Source organism: Armigeres subalbatus, chromosome 3, assembly GCF_024139115.2.
Source record: "Armigeres subalbatus isolate Guangzhou_Male chromosome 3, GZ_Asu_2, whole genome shotgun sequence".
Classification (NCBI taxonomy): domain Eukaryota; kingdom Metazoa; phylum Arthropoda; class Insecta; order Diptera; family Culicidae; genus Armigeres; species Armigeres subalbatus.
The window spans coordinates 179,678,416-179,702,358 of record NC_085141.1 but is presented as its reverse complement, the minus strand read 5'-3'; the positions used below and the strand labels follow the sequence as shown (position 1 = coordinate 179,702,358).

Sequence of the window (23,943 nt, the reverse complement as noted above, 5' to 3'; positions counted from 1 at the left end):
TAGAGCCACGCCAAAACCACCGATGATGGCTCCATTACCTGAATTCAAGGTTAAGCCATATCTATATCCATTCAGTCACACTGGAGTGGATTACTTTGGACCGTTCGAAGTACGTGTCCATCGATCAACGGAAGAAAGATGGGGAGTAATATTTACTTGCCTATCTAGCAGAGCAGTACACCTGGAAATGACGAAAAAACTTGTCACCGACAACTTTCTCATGTGTTTCAATAATTTTCAAAATCGTCGGGGAAAAGTAACACACGTGTACAGCGACAACGGAACAAACTTCATAGGAGCTCGAAATGAAATCCGTGAGCTACAAGCATGGGCGAACAAAATCAACTCACACATGGAAAACGGAAAAGCCGCCGCGCTAGAACTTCAATGGACCTTCATCCCACCCGCAGCACCTCATTTCGGAGGTGCGTGGGAGCGATTGATACGATGTATCAAACTGTCACTACGGGATATATTTAAAAATAGCAAAACACCGGAACCCGAAGTTCTCAGAGCGGGACTCATCTATGCCGAATTTATGCTGAACTCAAGGCCATTAACCCATATCCCGCTAGAAACCATTGACGACGAAGTACTGACACCCTTTCACATGTTAATTGGCAGAGCAGGGGAATACCCATCCCCACTTGTGCCATCGGATGGTCTCTCTAGGGCTCAATGGATGCAAGCCGTTCATGCGGGGAAACTATTCTGGGACCGTTGGAAGAAAGAGTATCTTCCAACTCTAATTAAGCGCAACAAATGGACTGAAGAGGCAGTCCCAATCAAAGTCAACGATGTGGTAATTATTACCGACGATAAGGTACCATCAGGGAAATGGTTGAAAGGCCGAATAATTCGGACATACCCGGGCCAAGATGGCCAAGTAAGAGCAGCAGACATCCAGACAGTGAAAGGAATCTACTACCCGTTCATCCATGACATGAACATGGAGAGTATTAACTTTTATTTGGTAGGTAACGCAAAGAAACTGATTTTTGTTTTAAAATTTCGCATATAGACACCGTGACTTCTATGCTATAGAACTATGTGATTTCTAACGGGTGCCCGCAACAGTATGCAAAAAAAATAGAAACACAAATATCTAGAGTATTGTACCGTGGAAGCACCATATTTGACGCAGGTCCAAACTTGGCGCACTCTCAAATCAAATGATGCAGAAAACCTATTTTCGCCAAAAATATATCAACGAATCAAGCTAGATGGCTTTATTTGCTCTTCTTCTTTGCATATATGGCATAAAAAGCATATTATTGATGAAGAATCAACGTACCCGAATAAAATATATGGAAGTCATACTCATAATGCGTCAATTTTTTTCTTTCTTAGCCACAATGCTAAGGATCGAATGATCATTTTTTCACGCAAAATAACTTTTGTGAGAATCTTTTACCCCTACCTACAAACAGCTGAGCATTATGAGTAAGCTTTACCTTTTACGTTGAACATTGAAACATTCGAACGCATTTTTCAACCCAAAATGTTCTGCGTCAAATTAGGCTCACAATGCATTGTGATGTTCCTAATTAATCTTATACGAATAGACAAGGCAGTGCTAATAAACCTCAATAATAGTATTAGGAAAAGCAATATGTATTCATTAAGTTTTAACTAACTCTCAACTACTTTAAATATTAGTCAACATTGGATCATTCCACTAAGTGTCCAGCCCATGATAGTATGCCTTATGCTACCTTCGATTTTGATGCGTTTATTTGACGCGTTTCTTACATGTATTTGGTAATTATGCTGTTTTTATATGCTAGTGCTAGAATTCTTGCGGGAAAACAAAATTTAATATAAATTAGTATCATATAATTCACTTTACTTTCTTTGTACGAAATTCTAACAAACCAAAACAATGAATATATTTTCAATTTGTTACTCTGTCGCTATCCTGTCGCTACTAGTCGTGCAACCCTGAATATAAAATCAAACAAAAATATGGCTGCCTTTTTCATATAAGCTTCAGTTTATGTTAATAGTTTATTGAAAAAATGTATATAGATGGGCAGCTCATATGTTTTTAGATATATCTGCCGGTCACGTAACACTTGCAGATTGGTAGCTTCAATGTGGTTCTAAAAGCGTTCATATACAAGTTGCGTTTTCTGTATCCTTCTCAGTTTAGACAGAAGCTATATGAACTTCTCAGTTTATAGATTCAAAATTGCAGATTACCAAAGAAAGTTATGTTTTTATTACAAATACAACAGACCATGGTAGGCTGGTTATGTAATGAAATGTAAAAGTTAATTTTCCCGTAAATATATATTTTGACATGATTCTAACACCTAAATAAGAAGCATTTTGAATGATGTGCAGGGTTCATGAAACTAACAAAACACTTACTTGCCACAGAGCATATAACTTGCAGAACAACTGAACAATTAAAAAAATGCCTCTTTGTATAATTAATTAACTTTTTATTTTATATCGTACCAAGTTCTATTACACTGTCTGTCACTGTCTTTATATAATAAAAAAATAAGGCATTTAATTGATTGAGTTTTAACATAGTTTTAAAGTGCGTCAAATTAGGAACAACTTTGCGTCAAATAAGGAACATAGTAAAATTAGTGCGTCAAGTTGGGCACCTCAAGTACTACATAAAAACAGATTAAAAAACTAAGAAATAAACTTATATTTCGAAGTTTCATTATTTCTACACATTCTATAATAGTAGTAAGCTCGTTATGCAGAATATTAAGCGAATCCATATTGGAATTATTTTTTAAATAATGATTCTTTTTAAATTTTTCTTAACTGCGTCAAATATGGTGCCTCCACGGTACCTATATTTCCAATTATTGACATATTTTCAAACATCGAAACTTTCGACCGAATCTGATTCGTTCGAATGATTTCCTTATTCCTAAAATTTTGCTGCCGTGACCATCATTTCTTTAATCAAAAACTTTCTCGAACGTAAACACAGTATTTAAAAATTTACAGAGAAATGTGGATATTTTATTATACCTACCGTGAAAGCACCAATTTCGGTGTCTTCTTCTCCAATAGGTCTACATTATAGCTGTATTTTTACTGCTTTTCAATCTAGCGTTCTATTAGCATTTCCGCCTTTATTAATTGAAAGCTTTTCTATGCCTGCCAATTGCATGAGTATGTTTCTTGTGTGACAAGTACAATGAATACACTACCCAGGGAATCTAAAATGTTTTAAACCCGAAAACATCCTAGTCCAGGCCAAGAATCGAACTCGTCGTCCCCGGATTGGCAATTCTACGCCTACGCAAGGCTTACTGAAGACCAAAGGCCTAATTCTTTGCACTTTTTGATTGCTTATGGTAAATAAATTATTATGGTAGTTTCGAATAGTTCTCGTGCATGAGTGAATAACATTATTGCAAGTAACATATGTTAAACAATAATTTCGAAATTATTACAATGTTTCATACAATTTTACTATAAATGCATAGAATTAGGAACTGCTCAGAATCACCGAGGTCACGGCACACAACTTTGAAAGTTTTAGTTAGCAGTACTTACTACGTACTCAATTTAAAACGCATTTCAGGGCTCCAATATTCTTAAATACAAAGGTTTTCCTTTCCCTATTTTTTTGAGTTACTTCTTAATTTTATTTCTTGTCAACTTTTATCTGCTGATGTGCCATGTTTCAACCATGAAAGTCGAAATGCACGTTCATTTCATATAATTGTTGATCGATCACAAATTTGCTATCGATTGCGGTTAGCTAATTAGTCAAGATATATCATGCACTTTGTTCTTATGATGTTGTTAAATAACGTGAATTCAGCAAATGAAGATTTTTTAAAACTTCTTTTGAAAGAACGAGAAGACACGAACCATATTGTATGGTGAAGTAGAGATAAAAATAATTTACGCATTATGTATAATGAACTTATGTTTATTGGCATTCATTAGTGTTACACCATGAAAGGTGACTTTCAAGATTGAAAGTTATCCCGTTTGACGGCATTATCGAAAGTTTAAAAATAGTATGTATAGGTCATCGACTGGCGACTTGTGATACTTTTAAAAATAAAAATAGAAGGCAATGAAAACGTGACAAACATAAAAGGAAATTCTTCCCATTTAAATACAAGCTAACAGATTCAATATAACTAACTGAAGTTGATATAAAATTAATTTTCCCATTTGATTTTTTTTTTTGTTTGGGATAACAGTCTTAAAGTGAACGTAAAAAAATACAATCAATAGTTTTATAGAAAAATGAATAGAAAATGAAAATAAAGATTATCATACTCTACAGTAATATCATGTAGGTATCTGCTGCCGAAATATTTGAATAAGTTTTCTCCTGTTGTTCGATTGGCATGAAGTCCACTGCATAATACTGGTATGTAAACGAGACACAAAACTCTCGGACCCAAGACATTAAAACGGATATCGTTGTTATTCAATAAATTTTCCACAGTAAAATATGAGTATTTCCGAGCAACTATCATGTTGAACATTTTCATAAGCCACATTTGTTTTGCGTCGATTTCGACAAAATTGTAAACATTCCCAAGACTTCATGGAAACAACTATCACAATTTCATGTTTACACTTCTAAACCAGTGTCCGAATGCTTTCCAGCTTTCGTTAGTTGTTTTTCCGCGTCCAGTTTTGGTGTCTCGGTTCGGGTGTGCCATACAAGCACTTCGGTGCATTTGTTCGCCAGCGGTTGCATCTCGTGGACAATCGTTAGATGGCGAAGAATTTCGCTCTCCTGGTAGCCGCGTTCAACTTCGTAACTGAACTGCGCCTGTGGATTGTCCAGAAGCAGATCGGAGCTGATGGCAAATCCCGCCATGTCCAGTGGAAATGGTCTCTCTGGGCGCCACGCACTGTTGAATCCCAGAACTATATCATCCCGGTTTAGGACCGGCTTTTCGACCATTAATCCTCCAACCAGGCCGACGGGCCAGACTCCAACCTGTAAAGATAGATCAAAGTTATTCCATACATGGGCTACAAGTAAAAAAGTGGATTGCAGTAGTTTGGCATGATTACGCAATGGAATCTTTTACTCCCTTCTCCACTGGGCACTGCTTTTGCATGCACAATAAAAAAGTTCATTTTGGCCAAATGAGCTATTTATTATTACCTTATTCCTTTCAATTTTCGAAATCTCAGCGAACAGTTCGGTGCTGTATGTGTTGTCATCATCCATGAAATAGACAACTGAATGTCTTTCGCGTCCTCCATTCTCAGCCATGTGTTTTCTCGTCCATTCCAAGGCTTTGTTGCGCTGCTCTACCCCTCGAGGTTTGAGCCAGTTGGGATCTTTCCCTTGCAGTTTGAAATTGGTTGGCGTTTTGGCATACAATTGAATGCTGCGGTCTTGTAAACCGCTCCGCCTCAGGAGATTCGTCACCAGATCGGATGCATGGTCGGCATCCTCGACAATCACCCAAAAGACATTCGGCGAGAGGCGCACTACATGTGATAATCTGAAAATGAATAGAAAAGGAATTTAATATATTGAAATTATTTAATGATTACGCAATGAGTACACAAAAATAGAGTTTTCAACGAATCGAGTATGATAATTTAACATAGGGATAAAACTCTAGAAAACCTAAGTTACAATATTTTTATCATTGTCATTGAATTTCAGTGTGGGACTTTAATTTTGTGGAAAAATATTTTAAGCTTTTTTTGGTGGAATGTATTCAACCGTCTAACACGAGTTTAGTACACTCCATTTAATTCCACTACTCGACTAGTCGAGTCAAGTACAAGACACTGAAGACGACCTCACAGTTGAGGTCGAAATACGTATCTGCAAAGATAACAAAACGTAGTAGAATTAAATGGAGTGTACTAAACTCGTCTTAGACGGTTTAATTTTGTACTGTAGAAATTTGGTGGCATTTTGTTTTTTGGTTTTGTATTGTTGATACTTAATACTTGATTCATAAGAAATTCCTTTTTTTCCCACTTGTGCACTGTGAAGTTACAATCAAGCGAGGGAATACACTGGCGGCGTCAGTCATAGTTATTTGATGAGATACCACTTGGTTCAAGAACGTTTCTATTGGGTACACTAGCGTGCTTGTAATATGTGGTGCCCCATATCTGGCTCCACCAATGATGGAATACAGTAATATTCAAATTTAATGACCTCCTGGTGAATATTTGGGTGATAAAATAGGAAATGTGACAAAATCAGAAAATTGTTTAATTTCAGTTTTTTAATTTGTTTCACAAATATTAATATTTGCCTTGGGAAGGCAAAATACGCGAACGGAACCTTGTTGTTTGCGGTATAAAAAATTTGTAAAAATAAAAAGAGACTAAAATCTTTAAAAAAAAATTGGGTTACAAAATGGGGTCGAAAACGTGATAAAATCGGGGGTAGACAAAATCGGGTCAATACTGTTAGTATTAACTCGTCTTATGGCATGACAAATGAAGGCATTCCACTAAAAGATCTAATTTTCTATTCTTCACTTGTCAGTGGTGTACCCAGAAAACGGGGTGGGGGGGGGGGGGTTTCTGAACATTTTTAAATTTCGAGAAGGTTCGAAAAAAAATTTTCTTTTAAGAATTTTGTCTCTGGGGGGGGGGGGTTATGTCCAAAACCACCCCCGTGGCTACGCCACTCTCACCTGTTATTTATTCCTCGTTCCTTTTTTCTTAATTCTTTGTTGATTTAATTTCTTCTATATTCTTTATTCATTCCATATTTTTTATTCTCAAAGTTTCAGCCTAACGATAGGACTTTTTAACTATCTGATACAACCACCAGAACGGAATTAGAAATAGAAATCAAAGTTCTGTCATTTTTCTTCATCTTTGTTGGCAAAGATGGTACCGTCAAACGGGGTGTCTTGCAACAGCGGGGTGACTTGCAACACTTGGGTTTGCCACAAGTTTTTGTTTTTTTACAATAAAAATATGGCCAAACATCGAACTTGTCGTCACGCATCCCTAGGTTACATTGTATTTGTTGGGCCTAGTTGGTATTTAGGTGAAAATATTACTCACTGTTGTTTTTTTTGTTTTATTTTGTGAAACATTTTCGTTAATTGAAAGTCGAACGTCGTAAATCGTGAATGAATGGACGGAAATCCGTTTTAAAAACAACTATCCAGGGAATGACTGGTGGTGCACACCATTCTTAAGCCGACATAGAGCACTTTCAAACCGATGACTTAAAAATATCAATCGATACGTTGAAATCGTAAAAAAGGCGAAATGCGAGGGGGGATCTCTCAAGTAAGGCCCCAGCATTGACAGTGATGAATAATGACCAAGGATGAAAAATCACTATGATTAAGTTGTTCTAAAACATGTTATGATTGAATTCGATGATGTGTTGCAAGTCACCCCGCAGTAGGGGTGGCTTGCAACACCCATCATTTTGATTTTCATATTTTTATTATTGTTGTATATCTGATTATATGTCTAATCACTAATATTAGGACCCATTAAAAGTATCATGTACTAGTAGAATGAATAAATCCTTTTAATTCAGAATTATTGAGCGAGAAACTTGAAAAGTATTGCAAGTCACCCCGTTTGACGGTAGGTATAAGTTCTCTGTGGTATAAGATGCGAGGCGGTAATATCCCAGTGGGAAATGCAATGCCAACAAAAAATATATTTATACCTTACTATAACCGGAATTTTAGAGCTTTATTACAGTGATTTTACAATCTACAATCTCATCCTTGACCTGATACAAAGTGTAACACGTTCTAACAGCCCAAGTAACCAAAAGTCCCTTTGAGTACGTTTTTCGCTTAAGCAGCTCAGTGAAGCTGATTGAGCGAAAAACATACTCTTAAAGGAACTTTTGGTTACTTGGGTTGGTTTTCGTGTCCAATAAAATTACAATGTTGAATTTCATCACTCCTCTAAGCACTAAATAATTTGCACTGTAATTTGAATCAATAAAAAAAAGCGAACAATGTATACTAATATTCTGGAGGTATATTAATATTCTGGAGTGTTACGTCTGTTTGTCTACTTACTAACCATTATGGAATCCAAGATTCATAAAATTCAATAAACCAAGTACCTGGTCAGTTCGGCCTTCTGCACGGGCCTGGCATACGTTGGCGTTATGGCGTAGATGGTTGGTCCCCTCTGGTTCGGAATGAAGGCCTCCCGGCTCTCCTGGAAGGATTGCAGATCTAATTGCAAGTCAGCGGTTCTATCACAGCCTCGGTTTGAACTTAAGCTATAAATCAACAGGAAGCCTAATATCACAAGCACACCGTAGAAGTGCTTAGTTTTCATGCGAATCTCCTGATTCATTGTGCAGGCTATTCTTATTTTTTTTCGGATGCGAAATTGTAAACGATTTGGAGCAGAATTTCGCGGCACAATATTCTACGTAAACATATGCTCTCGCTCACGGAAGGCAGAATTTCGCTTTTATTTAATTTTTATTCAAAATAAAATTATGTGCTAGTTATTATCACTGAAAGTTTACTACCGGAGTTCTACCACGAAAGCAAAAATTTTGTTTACGTTTCTCGTTCATTCATTTTCTCTGAAAACATGAATGGAAACGAACGATCGAAAACGTCAGAATCACCTCGGAATCCAGGGCAGCATTTTGCTTTTCTGGTATTTTATTTCGCACGCTAGGCTAGTTCTTTTCAGGTTTTCCATGCTATTATTATTTTAGTAGAGTCCACCCAAAAGAGGACTATAGAAAAAGATTGTCCGAAGCGAAAGTCTTTCGTTCTGTTCCGAAAACATGTTTTGTACAAAACTGCCAAATCGTATGGATTTTTCGTCCTCTCTATCTCAGCCAGCGAAAGTTGTTCCGGACAGCGACAATTATTTTTCTTTGTAGTTTATAATCTTGTCCACCTATACTTTATGTTCCAGTTAACAATCAAGTTAAAATGCAAGTTTAGACCGAGGTTTAGACAAGGCAAGTGAATTGAACGTCTAAACAACTTCGTTCAACTCATTTGAACGAAAAGAGAGTTGAACATGTTCAACTTTTGGCACAAGTCAATTGAATTCAATTCAGTTGCCCTGTTCAAACGCATACGTTAGCATTATCGTGCGTAACTTTGCTCGTTTTGAGCAGGTTTTGAACAGCTCAACATCAGGGACATTACTCATTTTACTTTGCGGGCGATTTGAAAGCGCGAGAACTTTAAAAACCTGACTTGATTTGTGTTAGCGTGTACAAAAACACAAACGCGCGACATAAACACGACTGTATAACAGTTTTCTCGTTTCGCAGATGATGACAGATTTGATAACATTTGATTCGATAGTTCCTCATACTTGCACAGGTAGTGCCCAGGTTTTGAATGCCGGTTTAGAGTAAATCCGCTTTATTCCTTCATTAGTAGTGTAAAATGTTTTCGGTGGTAACAGGTAAGTGATAACTATTGCTTTATTCATTCATATTCATATGCTCATTCATAGTAGTTTGAGTTACAATATCTATATCAACGCGATTACATCAACATTCAAGGTCATCTGCTCTACTCTCAAATACACATTTGCTACGATAAGAGGTGCATAATCAAACATTAATATGTTATGTACTGTGGGGAATGATGGCTTTAGCAGAGTTTATTTTATTGGTAGTTTTGTAGGAATATTTTGTTCAATGATTTCAGAATACAAAATATTATGAAACAATCACATTAGATAAGACTGCCATTTTAATACCGTTTTTGTGGATACCAATAAAGATGCCTAGGTACTTCGCTCTTAGTAGGAACGTAAAATGTGCAAATCATTGATAATTACCGTTTGTATGAAGGTAAATGAATTCCGTTTCCTTTTTACATACATATCTTTAAACATGGTTTTGTCATAGATGAATGATTAGCATGATAGCAAACCATCTACCTGTGTTCGCATGTTTGTTTGCGCGGTAGAAATGGAACGTTGGCGTTAGTGATTTTCTTCAGTATATGAGTAATTTTCTAAAAAGTGCCAACAGCTACATTTAAGGTTCCCCCAAACACACGCGACGCGACAGTCGCGATGCGATTCTATCGCTTGGCGACTGCGATTCTGTCGTCGCTGGTATGGAAGGATAAATGGAACATTGCCTGCAGCGACCGAACGATAGAATCGCGGCGACTAGTTGTCGCCGTCGCGGCGATGAAATCGCTTAGGTCTGGGGAGCCTTTACATTACTTGTTATTTGAGTGCAAATTGATTACGTTTTACAGAATTTTCAGTGCTTAATCGGCTGAAAGAACTAGCAATTTCGAAACGATTCATAAGCTTAACTAAAAATCGACAAAACTGCAAATGCTAAATATATGCGATCATGGGCAGCATAGATAGGTACACATGAAAATTTAAACTGTCCCATTTAAAGTGATTTTTATATTTGTCTACATTGGTCAAATTCAGAATAAAAGTACATTAAATGAATTTTTTTTTCTTTTGATATTTCTATTTTATTGATGCAATGTGGAATGTAATGTTTTTTATCGATAAACCGTCACTAACGTTTAAAGTGATCGTTCGTTCCATGCCAGTATCACATTACTCTAAAAATAAAAAATGGGTTATTGCGTAGGGCTGAAGCATAGTAAACTGAATACCAGATACATTTACCGGTTCTCAATGTATAAGCCCAGATAAATCCACCTACAAATAGTGGAGCTTTTTTCACGCATTATACAATTTAATAAAAAAATACACATCGAAGCACTTTATGTGGATAGATTCCATTATTTGCATTCATTTAAGTAATTTTCCATTCATCATTAAAGTAAATTCCGAGAAAAATGGATTTTCAAGACAAAAGTTCAGAGTCTGAATCCTTTGGAATAAACCAAAGGTTTATCAGCAACTGCAGAACGCAACGGCTGATTAAGTCATTTTTCACTAGGAACAAATTAGGGAATGTGATCTTTTCACGTCAAGCGCAACTTATTTGGCGAATCGGAAAACAAGCTTAGTACTGAAAAACGTCTCGCATTTTGTCTAAACATATACAAACACATACAGGCGCTGACTCAATATTCGTCGAGTTGAGTCGATTGGTATAACATGGGTCTTCGAGTCTTCTATCAACAAAAGCGTCCCTTGAGTATATTTTTCTTAATCATACGGCCCGCAAAAAAAATCCGTGGTCTTTGTCATTACAAAACTAGCGAAAAACTAATTTTCAATAATGGCATGATAGCATCAACATCAACGCGTTGCGTGCTCTTTTTAATTAAAATAAATAACAATAGAAAAATGTGTAGTCTATTCGCCTTGCTCATTAGTTAATAGAATCTGGTTTGAGTGTATTTTATGAGTGTAACGAAATTTTTTTTAGATACTTTTTTACGATACGAAACCATAAACTACCGAAAAAAAACCAGAGTAATCACCCTAGCGGTGATTGTGTCTTTCTCAAGTATGCCGCACGCGAAGTGAATAGCTCCAGCTGTATCGTTGCGATTTTCGTCCACCTCTCGGTGTTTGAAACTGTTCGTTATTCTCGCTAATCTGCTGATCCGCTCGACGATGTCACTTGTTTGTTTAGGCATTGGAAAATTTGGAAAGTTCGTTATCTATCACTACAGTATTTGCACCTCCATCATCCGTATCACTCTGACACCATACGCTTGGAGAAATGTCAAAAAAGAAAAAGTAGGAAAAATTTCCACAGCGAGATGTGGGATACAATTCTGTAAATAATTTTAAAAATTTCAAAATGATAAGTATTTCAAAATAATTTGAAGCACCGGGTTGGACTTTTGATTATCTACATTGTACATGTATTTATTTGATTGTTCATGATAATAAAAGTTTTTTTCGAATTGATCCCGGGAAAGGTACTATTTTTTATGTTTATTGAGTAAATCTAATCTCGTAAATAAATAAAATAAATAAATAAATAAATAAATAAATTTTAAATAAATAATTTTTTTTAAATTTTTAAATTTTTCAGTTCAATCAAAGGTAATTACCTATTTCCGGGGATTAAACCACCCGACATTGAGTTGCGTGCTCTTGCCTACGCAATGCGGTCGGGTCTGAGCTTGACGACCGACTGGCAAATAGCTTACACAACCTCACGTGATCAGTACCGTTGCTGATGAAGAATGTGTATAGCCGCCAGACATTCTAAATACTCACGCTCCTCTAATGTGGACGTGTACAATACACATGTGGAAGTATTGGCTTGATAAATGGATTGCGAGTGATTTGACTATGCGTCCAATTTGGGAATCTCGAGCTCGTTCAGTAGCCGCCAGGTTGCGAAGGCCGACGGAGGTCCTTCGTAGCTTAGTTGGTTAAAGCACCAGTCTAACGTACTGTAGGGTCATGGGTTCGAGTCCCATCGAAGGGAAAGTGGTTACCTCCAATACATTTTCCAAATCAATATCTTCCACATAACGTACATATTCACATATGAGTATTCATAACATTGTCAATTAACGTCCAAGTCGGGTGGTTTAATCCCCGGAAATAGGCAATTACCTTTGATTGAACCAAATTTTTTAAATTATTTTGAATTCCGTTGGCTATACCTTGCCGTGATAAATTTTAGTGATTCTACTTTTTCTCTGATATCAGCGGTTCTCCTAGCCCATTCGGTACTGATCCCTGGGTCATTGGCGTAAATAAGGGGGGGCCAGGGGGGGCCTGGCCCTCCCCAGACCCACTTGTGCCCCCCCCCAGAAATTTTTTAAATCGGATCCCAAAATACTAATTTTTTATGTACCACATGTTCCTCATTCCGCCTTGCATCATATGTCTTCTTTGATAAATTTTTCGGCAAAGTATCAAACTTGGCGTTGCAAAATGCCATGTCCAAATAATATAGATTTTTCAGAATTTTAATGCCAATCACTTCCATTGCCATTAATTAAGTGTTTGCAAAGCGTTTAAAAAGTAAAAAAAAAACAAGATTGTTTAAAAAAATATATTGCTGTTCAACCAGAATTAAAAAAAAAACATAAATGTGACTGTTGACGTATATTTTTGATGCCATACTTGTATGCTCTTAAATCCAGTCAATGAGAGTTCAAATGATAATTCTTTTGTAAGCTTTTCGAAAATAGAAATCGGATATTATTCAAGTATACCGCAAAACAGTTGATCTAATTATTTTAATAGAATGTCCATACAAGTACAGATGAATAGTTTTCACTGTTTAACAAAACTCGGTTTCTTGTAACTTAACAGACACTTTTCTAGTCTTATTGTTGAGATCGGAGAAAAGTTCTTTCATGGACCGAATGAGTAGTACCAAACTTATACAAAAATAAAAAATAAAATTACTCTAATTTAAAAAAAATAGTTGAATGATTCCAATATTTCTCTTGGTTAAAATCATGAGGGAGAAACTGCATTAATCGATTTCTCTTCTTCAATGTTTTCTTCTTATTAATGTGGCAAATTGCGGTAATTTTCCAAAGATTTTATTGTGTGTTGTGATAAAGGTTGATTGCATCTTGCACCGGTTGTAGCTTTTGAAACAATTGAGTAATTAGCAAAATATAAAATCGATTAGAGGAAATCGATAAATACTGTTACGCCAATATTTTTCTAAGCGCGAGTTTTGTTCATTTTAGGGTCTTTTCGAATTACTAACTAACTAACTCACAAAACTTACAAGAATTTTTCACACTAAATATATTGTAGTTCCTGTTGAAAGCCGAAGTGATCTCGGGCGACAGCCGTATTTTCGCCCCCAGTATCAAGTTTCTTAACGAAATCTCAAAATACGGGTTTGAAGTGTTTTTCATTCAATTCTTAAATAACATTTTTTCAAAAATCCAATCCTTTTCAAAAATCCCAAAAATGAGGAATTTTCCTATAGGTCTATAGGCGTTCAATCTCACCGTCTCACAGTTTTTTTTTTATATGGAGTGTGAGAAAATAACCGACTTCCTCCTTTCCCTTGCCTTCAAAGCTCTTACCTTCAAAGTACTTTTAAAAATCGGAATATCATACAATTATCATTAAGTTGGGATGAAAGTATGAGCCTTTTATTTAAACATTTTCGAAGCATTCCGCATATCATACAAACGTAAATAAGGATCTCTTTATTTATAAAAACTGCAAAGCTTATTAAGAAAACCTTGGGGGTGGACGTAGCCCCAGCTAATGAGAGATAATATTTTTAGGCGATATACAGCAGTGCATGCACGGGCTGCCAAGGGTTTTTTATGCCTTTGTCGCTCATTTTTCTTGTTGTTAACATTACTTAATATGCGAAAAATCAATGGTGTGGTTTAGTCAATATGTGTCTATTTTTCATATTCATTATACTAATTATAGATAAATGTGTAGTGAGGATTCTGAATCACGATGTCCTTTATGCACAATGCGGAAAGCTTCGAAAACATTTAAATAAAGGGGACATATTTTCTCCCCAACTTCATGACGATTGTAGGACCGCTTAGAAGGTAAGAGCTGATGGGGAAAGAGGGGCGTCCAGAAACCACGTGGTTATATATAGGGGGAGGGGGAGATTTGGAAAATGACCACGATAAGCCACATGGGGGGGGAGGGGGCGCTAGTTCTCGAACCACGTGTTTTTTTTACACGAAAAAGTTTTGGTGAAGGAAAATAGCGGTGTGAAGAATACAAATCAATAAATCAATGAACGCAATGCGCATCTTAGGGTAGATGCCCACGCAACTCAGCGTTAAAAAGACGCAGGTGTGCATCGAGAAAAAACGGTAACGCAGCGTCGACGCACCGATACATTTTTTTACCGCTGCGTGTACGTTGGGTTAAAAAGACGCTACATGAGCATCGGGCCTTAGATCCTATATCCATAAAAAATAAACGAAAAAACAGGTTGCGATACAGTCCTAATTTTAACAACAAATTTTGGAATGTATAAATGGATTTTTTTTTAAATCCGCCACGCAAACCGCCGCAGATGGTTTTGGCATCACGCCGCCGACACTTTAACATCTGCGCACTGCTGCTACTATTTCGAAAAAAAAAAATTACAATGATCCAAGAAAAAATCTTTAGAAAAAATGGCAAAAAATTTCTTGAGGTTATTCAGGAAGAATCCCGTTATGAAATTTCCTGCAAAAACTTTGACATTACTTCGTATAATCCTGATAAAGTGTTGGAATTCCGAATAATTTTTAAACTATTCTCGCGGAAATGATACAAAATCGCTGAAAAAATTGCGTAGGAAATTTTACTACCAATTTTCAATATAAAAACAAATTCAATATTTAAACAAATCTCCAATGTAAATTCCAAAAAAAATTTCCAGAAAACTCCGAAAAAATGTCCTTGGGAATTCTGTCTGAAAATTCAAAGCAGTTCCGTGGGGAATGCAAATAATTTTCGGTGGAACATATTGTTCACATTTACTTATTTTTATTTGACATTCTAATAAATTTCATCAAAAAATTCTTCTGAATCTTCACGAGAAATTCTTCTTCATTTCCAAGAGAAATTTCCTGCCACCAGTTTTCTTATTTTTATTTGACACTAGCAGACCCGCCGAACTTCGTTTCGCCTAAAATTGATTTATTCTCTGATTAGTTCTCGAGTTTTGCAGAAATTTCAGTTTTATTTGCATGGGAGCCCCCCTTTCCAGAAGGGGGAGGTGCTCCAACCCGTAGGATTTGTCCAAGACGTAGGATTACCAATCCGGAGTTAAAAAGCAGGCCAAGTTCCAGTTGGAATGTGGAGCCATAGAATAAGAAGAAGACTTCTAAATGTTAAAGAAAAATTCTTCTGAATTTCCAAGAGATATTAAACGGCAATGCCACATGAAACACTTTGGAATCTCCGTTGATTTTTGTTTCCCATTGGAGATTCAGAAGAATATACTTTGTAGATTTATAAAAATTTCCCTACAATATTGTAGAAAAATCAGCTGGAAATTCTTTCTAATTTATACTGGATTTTCCTGGGAATTTGATGTTTATTGGAATTTTCGTCGGAAATATGCATTTTAGATCCTTCTACAGCTAGTTCTTCGAAATTTCTACCGAACATATTTCGGAACTCTTTCACAGAATTTCCAAAAAAAATGTCGTAGAACTTCTAAAGATTTTTCCGTGGAGGCTCCTTGGAGAATTTCTTGTGAATGTGTGGGTTTTCCTTGCAACTCAAGAATAATTATTCTTGAAAATTCAAAAGAATTGTGGATTTCAATACTAACCCAAGCAATAAATGTAGGTAATAATTTAGGCTAGGGAAGCCTAGTTTTTTATGATATTGTCGAAGACCAATTGCTATAATTGATCGTAAAATTTAATAATGCATCTAAATGTTCTAAATGCACAAAATTCTGATAGTGCGTATGAAAAAGGTTATGACATAGAGAAGCTTGCATTTAAAAAATCAATTCTAAAAAAATCCTAAATAATGATAATGCTTTTTAAAATCATAAAAGGATCTTGGAACTATGGACTGGATATTCCTGCGATATAAAAAAATGTTTCAGTGTTCCAGAATAAACACTCAAATTGTTAAGGCAATCTAGGTTAAAAAATAGTGTTATGATAAAGAATTCTACAACAAATCGCAACCCTTTCAGGACGGACGGGTCATATTTGCCCAGCGTTTTAGATTATCTGTAAAATCATAAAAGAAAGCTATGAAACCATTTTCTTCAGCAAAATTGTTCATCATCATACATGTTGGCTTTACAGGAAAATATTGTAGCTCAAGTTTGACTCTACCCTGAAACTTCATATATCCGAAAAGATCTGTAGTAGCTTGCATATAATAATGTTTGATTTCATATCAACTCAATATTAATGGAATATTATATCATACATCATTCACAAGTTGGTTCATTGGATAAATCGAAAGATCCGAAGTCAAAAAAGGTCTATAATACATTCATACCTCTATGAGTCACTAATAAAAGGACAATTGACTGAAGCATATTCGAGATGTGGAATAGAAGTTCCTTGGAAAATTGTTCGTAAGAATCACCAGAGTAACCGGGAGAATAGTATGGCATCATTTGCTTCCACGAGCCGATAAAATATACTAATAAAATAAAATATACAAAACATAACAAAAAATTCAAGAGTACCAAAAGGAACCCAAAGATATTAAAGACTGAAGATTTAAAATGAAAACTAGTATTTTAAGCAAAAAATTGATAGAATAGAGGATAGAAATATAAAGGACATTGTGTTACGGTTCTGATTAAAATAATAGAATCTTGGCATAATGAAGAGAAAAAATATTTTAAGCTCTTTTTAGTGGAATGTATTCAACCGTCTAAGACGAGTTAAGTATTCTCCATTTAATTCCACTACGTGAAGAGAGTTTTGACATTCTGTAAACCTAAAGAGAAAAACCTATAAACATTGGAAGGTAAACTAATTTGATGATTCTGAAACAAAACTGGAATTTCTACAGGAATGCTACTCAAAAGAAACATCAGCAGGAGGTTTTTTTTGCATCTCTTAGATTACATACACAGATACAAGAAAGTAATCCACATAAATGGAATGCCAATAAGAGCGTAAATTTAAACGATTTTATCGCATGAATGTATGCAATTTCCATTCCATTATGTCACTTTTTATATGAAGTATGCTATAGAAACTGACATAATGCTATAGAAATTGCATACATTTAGGGTGTACTTGTTGGAAAATATCCATGTACGCCCAAAATAGTGTAATTTTCGATGTCTATATTTTTAACGCGCTTCTTAGTTTTCATATTTATTTTCTGTGTATCAACTTTGTGATTCCTGAACTGGACTCTGACAAACTTTTTGTTGTCAGAGTCCACCTCAGATGCTTCACTTAAGATACTATATTTTAAGATTTTCCAGTACTTCCAGAGCTACGGAAGGTCCAAATACTCTTATGAATCTATAGGGATATTTTGGAAAATTTCTAAACAAAAAAAATTTTTTCTAGAAATTCTAATAAAATATTCGCAGGACGAAATGTTTTGTAACCTGATGCATCGAAGGGGTGTGCGAGTTCTAAATATCCTGATACGCAATACAACATGATTACATCATCAAGATGTTCGAATTAAAGAAAATTTATGATTTCCATGGTGCGTTTGGTTTGATTCCATTTCCAAAATTAAGCGGGTTTTCCATATGTTTTAGTTATAGAACGTTTTTTTTTAATTTTTTGTACTTGAAAAAAAACCACGTGGTCATAGGGGGAGGGGGTTCCACAATAAACCACATGGGGGGAGGGGGTTTCGAAAATCTTCAAAAATATGACCACGTGGTCGGTTATTTTCTCACGATCCATATAAATAAAAAAATGTGAGACAGTGAGTTTGAAAGCTCAGGAAAATCCCTCACTTAATAAAAGTAGGAACGAAGATGATTTGTTGATATTGATTAAAAATTTCAATACAATCTCTATCATTGTGAGAGTTCATACTGAAGAGTTGCTGCTCCGCAAAGCGTCATACACAACTGAGGTTTAAAAAATCCTAATATTTGCACTAATTTTGGAGATGTTGTTAGATTTTTGTAAATTTTTTGTTCTACAATTCTGTGATTATTTTATAGATTTTTGAAAAAATCATAGAGATCCGGAAGATGTTATTTAAGTATTGAATGAAAAATACTTCAAACCGTATTTTGAGATTTCGTAAATAAACTTGATACTGGGGGTAGAAATATGACTGTCGCCCGAGCTCAATTCGGTTTTCAACAGGAACTACAATATATTTACTGTGAAAAAAAAATTGTAGAGTAGAGTGGGGCAAGAGTGCGCGTGGGGTAAGAGTACGTTTTCGGTTTTTTAAAGTTATAAAACAAGATAAACTAGCAGCACTGCATCAGTTTGGCAGGTATTCTGATCAACTATTGTCATGTGTAATTGTAAACGATTTGAATAAACAACAAGGGAGATATGAAGTAAGATAATTTTTTGGTCATTTTGCTAAAAATAATTGTGTTTCCGCAACTAGTATTCCATTACCATATATACGTTCAATCAGGTGAACATTATACCATTTCGATAACCTTTCGTAAAGATCCACAACAATCAAAAAAGGGATAGAAATCGAAAATTATTAATTAAGTTCTCCTTCTAAGGATAAGCTGAAGTCATTTGGTGTTAGAAGCGACTTAGCGAACAAAGCGCTGAATCGAAATCATGAAATTGTATTAGGTATTGTTTTACATCTAAACATAGTCTGGAAACACAATTTCAGCTAAATGATTTTTTCATATCATCAAAAGCAACATCCATAAATTACGCAACGCTTAGGTTGGGTAGGGGAGGGGTTGCGAGATGCATTTTTTAGAGGATTCATACAAAAATTGTAAGAAGGGGGAGGGGGGTGTGAAATGGCCAAATTTTGCGTTACGTAATTAGTGGACTTTCTTTAAGGATAATTCTTTTGTTTACGCTACGCGAAACCTGATAAATTTTTACCTCCTTAGTTTTTTGATATTTAAAAAAACACAATGTTTTTTTCGTATGAAAGTTCACATTTGTAGGGCCCTCTCCCTCTTTCAATATTACGTAATCTTTAAACATTCCACAATATACTTTCAGTAAACATCAATTAAATGTTATTAGATTCTTCTTGTGTTAATTAATACTTAAAACACATGATTGGAAAAGTGCGTACTCTTACCCCACCCAATGCGCACTTTCACCCCACCGGTGGGGTAAGAGTGCGTTTTTGAGGTGTCTTGCAATAAGGGTTCTGCTAAAACGAATTTAATTATATCCATTATTTTTTTCACTGGGTAACATAAAGGAAGAGTATATGAATCGTCGACTGTGATTTGTTATGCAGAAGCTTGTTTCATAAGGTCCCCATGTTCGATTGAAAACTAATTGCGTACCCTTGCCCCACTCTATTCTAAGTTTTCGTCAGAATTTTAAATTTTTGTAGTAACACATAGTTTGTGGAAATTCGAAAAAAAAACCCTAAAATGAACAAATCTCACGCTTAGAATCATAAGGGCGATTTCTTTTAATCGATTTAATATTTTGTTAATTACTCAATTGTTTCAAAAGCTACAAGCGTGATTGTTGATTCTGGTGCAATATGCAATCAACCTTTATCACACCATACAATCAAATCTTCGGAAAACTACCGTGATTCACCACATCAATAAAAAGAAAACATCGAAGAAGAGATATCGATTAATGCATTTTCTTCCCTATGATTTTAGGCGCGAGAAATATTAGAATCATTAAACTATTTTTTTAAATTAGAGTGATTTTTTATTGTTGTATAAGTTTGTAATATTCATTCAGTCTATAAAAGAACTATTCTTCCTTATTCCACAACTTTATATCCGTTATCCTATATTCTCCGATCTCAACAATACGACTAGAAAAGGCATATCTGTTAAGTTACAAGAGGCCGAGTTTTGTTAAACAGTGACAACTGATCATCTAGACTTGTAAGGACATTCTATTTAAAAATAATTTGATCAACTGTTTTGCGGGCTGCGGCATACTTGAATAATATCCAATTTCTATTTTGGAAAGGTTTACAAAAGAATTATTGTTTGAACTCTCATTGGCTGGATTTAGGAGCATACAATAATGGGAGCAATAATATACGTAGACAGTCAAATTTACTATTTTTCAAAAAATAGTATTTTTAAAAATAAAATAGTATTTATTTTTTCTTTAAATTCAGGTCGAATAATGTTTCAACTTCGTTCAAATCTAAACATAGTTGAATGTCAGAACAGGAATATATATTTTTTTCAAACTATCTTGTTTTTACTTGGTATAATCAATGAACGCGTTGCATTAACTAATTAATGCCAATGGAAGTGATTGGCCTTAAAAATCATGAAAATCTATATTACTTGGACTTGACATTTTGCAACGACAAGTTTGATACTTTACCAAAAATTATTAAAGAAGACATACGATGCAATGCGGAATGAGGTAATATTTTTGTGGTACATGAAAATTTACTATTTTGGGGTTCGATTTTCAAATTTTCTGGGGGGAGGGCACAAGTGGATCTGAGGAGGGCCTTTTTTAGGCCAATGGAAATTGGGGACACTATCTATTACGTGCATTGTATATTATTGAATTGCATGTAACAAACTGACCTCTGATAAACACCTCATGCTCCAATGAATTGAAACTTATTTCATAAATGGCACCTCTCACCTGTCTCATTACACGCATTTCATCATTCACATCCAACACAGTTATCATTTGCTTATTCGACTCCAACTAACGAACGATTACAGTAAGTGATACGTGTTCAAATGGGACTGCCACGGACACAAGTGGACCGCATCTTGTAAATTTAATCAAAGCTAAACTAAGCTGCTCAACTGAAGTTAATTATCTGATTATACCGGACGAAATTGAAATTATTAAGGTAAAGTCCTTATGCACTTGACTCGTGTAATGTATGATGTCCTAATTCAAGCATTATTTTAGCAAACTCTCATATACGCCGCTGATGTTCTTCAAGTAAGTGCAGTCTTCACTACCGGTGGAACCGGGTTTGCTCCTCGCGATGTAACTCCGGAGGCAACGAAGGCTGTTCTTAGTAAAGAGGCTCCTCAACTTGCTCTCGCAATGACGCTAAAAAGTTTAGAGAAAACCAAATTCGCCGTTCTCTCTAGGGCAACATGTGGCGTACGCAATCGATCGCTGATTGTGAATTTCCCTGGCAGTAAAAAGGCCGTTGAAGAATGCTTTCTCTCTATAATCGACGTTATTCCACATATGTTGCAGCTGCTGAGTGATGATGTTCCTAAAGTCAGAGAGACTCATAAAAAGGTGCAAGCGGCAACTAGTTCCGAGCACGTACATGTTTGTCCTCATGCGACAGGCAAAGGAGGTGATGACAGAAACTCTCCATTTCCAATGATCGATGTTGATGAGGCAATACGAATTATCCTTGGAACTATCACCTCAAAGTCCATCCCAAAAAAGCAATTCAGCCGAGTAAACATTCCGCCCTTTCGAGCTTCTATTAAGGATGGTTATGCGTTGAAGTCGATTGGTGGAAAAGGGGTGAAGCGAGTTGTGGGGTATGTAGCGGCTGGGAGTGGCATAATTGATGACAATTTCAACATCGACGAGTGCTACAAAATCAATACTGGTGCACCGTTGCCAGAGCAAGCAGATGCAGTGATTCAAATTGAGGACACGAAATTAATTTCTGCTGAAAATGACATCGAGCGAATTGTTGAAATTTTGGATGATGTTACCCCAAACATGGAAATTCGACCCATCGGAAGCGATTTGCGCATGGCAGAAGAAGTGTTCGAATATCGCTTTCCTGTTGATGCCGCTCAAAAATCTTTGATGGCCTCTATCGGAGAACCATTGAAGATAAACAAGTTAAAGGTGGCGGTAATTTCAACGGGCGATGAGCTTGTTCATCCATATGAAGACTCTAATCAAGCGATGTCTATCGAAGGCAAGATCTATGACTCCAATACAACAATGCTGGTACAATTGCTAAAGCAGTTCGGTTTCAACGATGAGCAGTGCGAAATTCAACAACTGATTGTTAGAGATAAGTCTGTAAAAATCTCACCTATCTTTTTGCACATCACTAAACAATTTATAACTTTTCAGTTACGATTCTCTGCTTAAAGAGATAAAGGCTCTCACGGGCTCAGCGCATGCCATTATCTGCACTGGTGGAGTATCAATGGGGGATAAAGATTTCGTAAAGCCCGTGCTCAAAGAACTAAAATATGATTTAAAATTTGGACGAGTCAATATGAAACCAGGAAAGCCATTCACCTTTGCAAATAAGGAGAAAACTTTATTTTTCGGTCTTCCTGGAAATCCGGTGTCTGCGTTTGTTACTTTTCACCTATTTGCTTTACCTGCTCTGAGAAAATACTTGGCATCTACTAACGAAGCACCTTTCATATTGGCCAAGTGTAATTTACCGAACATTTCTGTTGAGGTGAGTATCGCATAACGTTTTTCTTAACAATTTGACTTGATATATGCTTCTCTTCAGCTTCTAACTGACAGCTACGAATTGGATCCAAGACCAGAATTTGCACGTGCTTCTGTCATATCAAAGAATGATAAGCTCTACGTTCAAATAACTGAAAAGCAGATCAGTAGTCGATTGAAAAGTATAGTTGAAGCCGATGTCTTGCTACATTTACCTGCGCGCTCCCCGTCGAAAACAAAGGTGACCAAAGGGGAACGTCTAACAGCTTCTATATTGCGAGCCGATTTTATCTCTGCCTATGAGTAAAAGTTACTCACTATTGGATAGATATTTATTTTCGCAAGCACAAGGTAGCTAATGACATAAATGTAACACTTTGAGTCATGGTTTGATCGTTTTGAGCCAATATGTGCAATGCCACCCCAGGTTTGAGAGACGAGTGTGCACTATTACCTTTAGTTCCAGAATTTCATCCTGACAAATGCGCGTATTTCGAATGTAACGTTCAGTACACTCGACGCTAAAGATCATCTAACAGTTGAGGTCGAAATAAGCGAATTAAGCCAAGATATATATGTAGTGATCAATAATTAACAAATAAGTACGGTTTAAGCCGAATGTGTTGTATGCATGATCAATGTTTTCTAAGATCTATAGCGCTTTAATTTTGTTAAAAAAAAACTTTATGCATCAATCAAGTTGTAGAAGTTTGAAACTTGAAAACAATTACATCGTTTGCCGGTTTGTCCTATTATTGTTATGTTATTATAATACCTTATATTTAATAAATAATGGCGACCAAATTAAGCCAGAAGATTATTTGCATATCAATAATGGCATGGGGGCCCTGCTTAGCCGTGAGGTAAGATGCGCGGCTACAAACCAAGACCATGCTGAGGGTGGATGAGTTCGATTCCCGGTCCGGTCTAGGAAATTTTCAGGTTGGAAATTGTCTCGATTTCCCTGGGCATAAAAATACCATCGTGTTAGACTCATGATATATAAATGCAAAAATGGCAACTGGCTTAGAAACCCTGCAGTTAATAACTGTGTGTGGAAAAGCTTAATGAACACTAAGCTGCGAGGCTTCAATGTCCCAGTGCCAGTGGGGGATGTAATACCAATGAAGAAGAAAAA

General features: G+C 35.9%; 2 protein-coding genes and 1 non-coding gene across 3 annotated transcripts; 2 read left to right on the top strand and 1 right to left on the bottom strand.

The window, feature by feature from the left end:
- Positions 1 to 4,064: 4,064 nt before the first annotated feature.
- On the bottom strand, positions 4,065 to 8,524 carry LOC134225285 (galactosylgalactosylxylosylprotein 3-beta-glucuronosyltransferase I). Its single transcript, XM_062705236.1, has 3 exons — positions 8,042 to 8,524; positions 5,120 to 5,465; positions 4,065 to 4,948 (listed from the first exon to the last, which is right to left on the bottom strand). The coding sequence occupies exons 1-3, from the start codon at positions 8,278 to 8,280 to the stop codon at positions 4,574 to 4,576; spliced, it is 960 nt and encodes a 319-aa protein (XP_062561220.1). The 5' UTR covers positions 8,281 to 8,524; the 3' UTR covers positions 4,065 to 4,573.
- Positions 8,525 to 9,216: 692 nt separating this feature from the next.
- Positions 9,217 to 23,622, top strand: LOC134226214 (molybdenum cofactor synthesis protein cinnamon). The gene is made up of 5 exons (XM_062706831.1): positions 9,217 to 9,366; positions 21,122 to 21,255; positions 21,318 to 22,411; positions 22,470 to 22,809; positions 22,867 to 23,622. The coding sequence occupies exons 1-5, from the start codon at positions 9,348 to 9,350 to the stop codon at positions 23,110 to 23,112; spliced, it is 1,833 nt and encodes a 610-aa protein (XP_062562815.1). The 5' UTR covers positions 9,217 to 9,347; the 3' UTR covers positions 23,113 to 23,622.
- On the top strand, positions 12,230 to 12,305 carry Trnav-aac (transfer RNA valine (anticodon AAC)). Its single transcript has one exon. It is a non-coding gene; the product is annotated as a tRNA-Val (tRNA).
- Positions 23,623 to 23,943: the final 321 nt, after the last annotated feature.

Excerpts from the sequence above, each read along its gene's own strand:
- LOC134225285 (XM_062705236.1), bottom strand. The coding sequence starts at position 8,280 with ATGAATCAGGAGATTCGCATGAAAACTAAGCACTTCTACGGTGTGCTT. Across the intron at positions 5,466-8,041 it reads CAGAAGGCCGAACTGACCAG|ATTATCACATGTAGTGCGCC; the intron begins GTACTTGGTTTA and ends ATTCATTTTCAG. Across the intron at positions 4,949-5,119 it reads CGAAAATTGAAAGGAATAAG|GTTGGAGTCTGGCCCGTCGG; the intron begins GTAATAATAAAT and ends CTATCTTTACAG.
- LOC134226214 (XM_062706831.1), top strand. Across the intron at positions 22,412-22,469 it reads CAACTGATTGTTAGAGATAA|TTACGATTCTCTGCTTAAAG; the intron begins GTCTGTAAAAAT and ends ATAACTTTTCAG. Across the intron at positions 22,810-22,866 it reads TACCGAACATTTCTGTTGAG|CTTCTAACTGACAGCTACGA; the intron begins GTGAGTATCGCA and ends GCTTCTCTTCAG.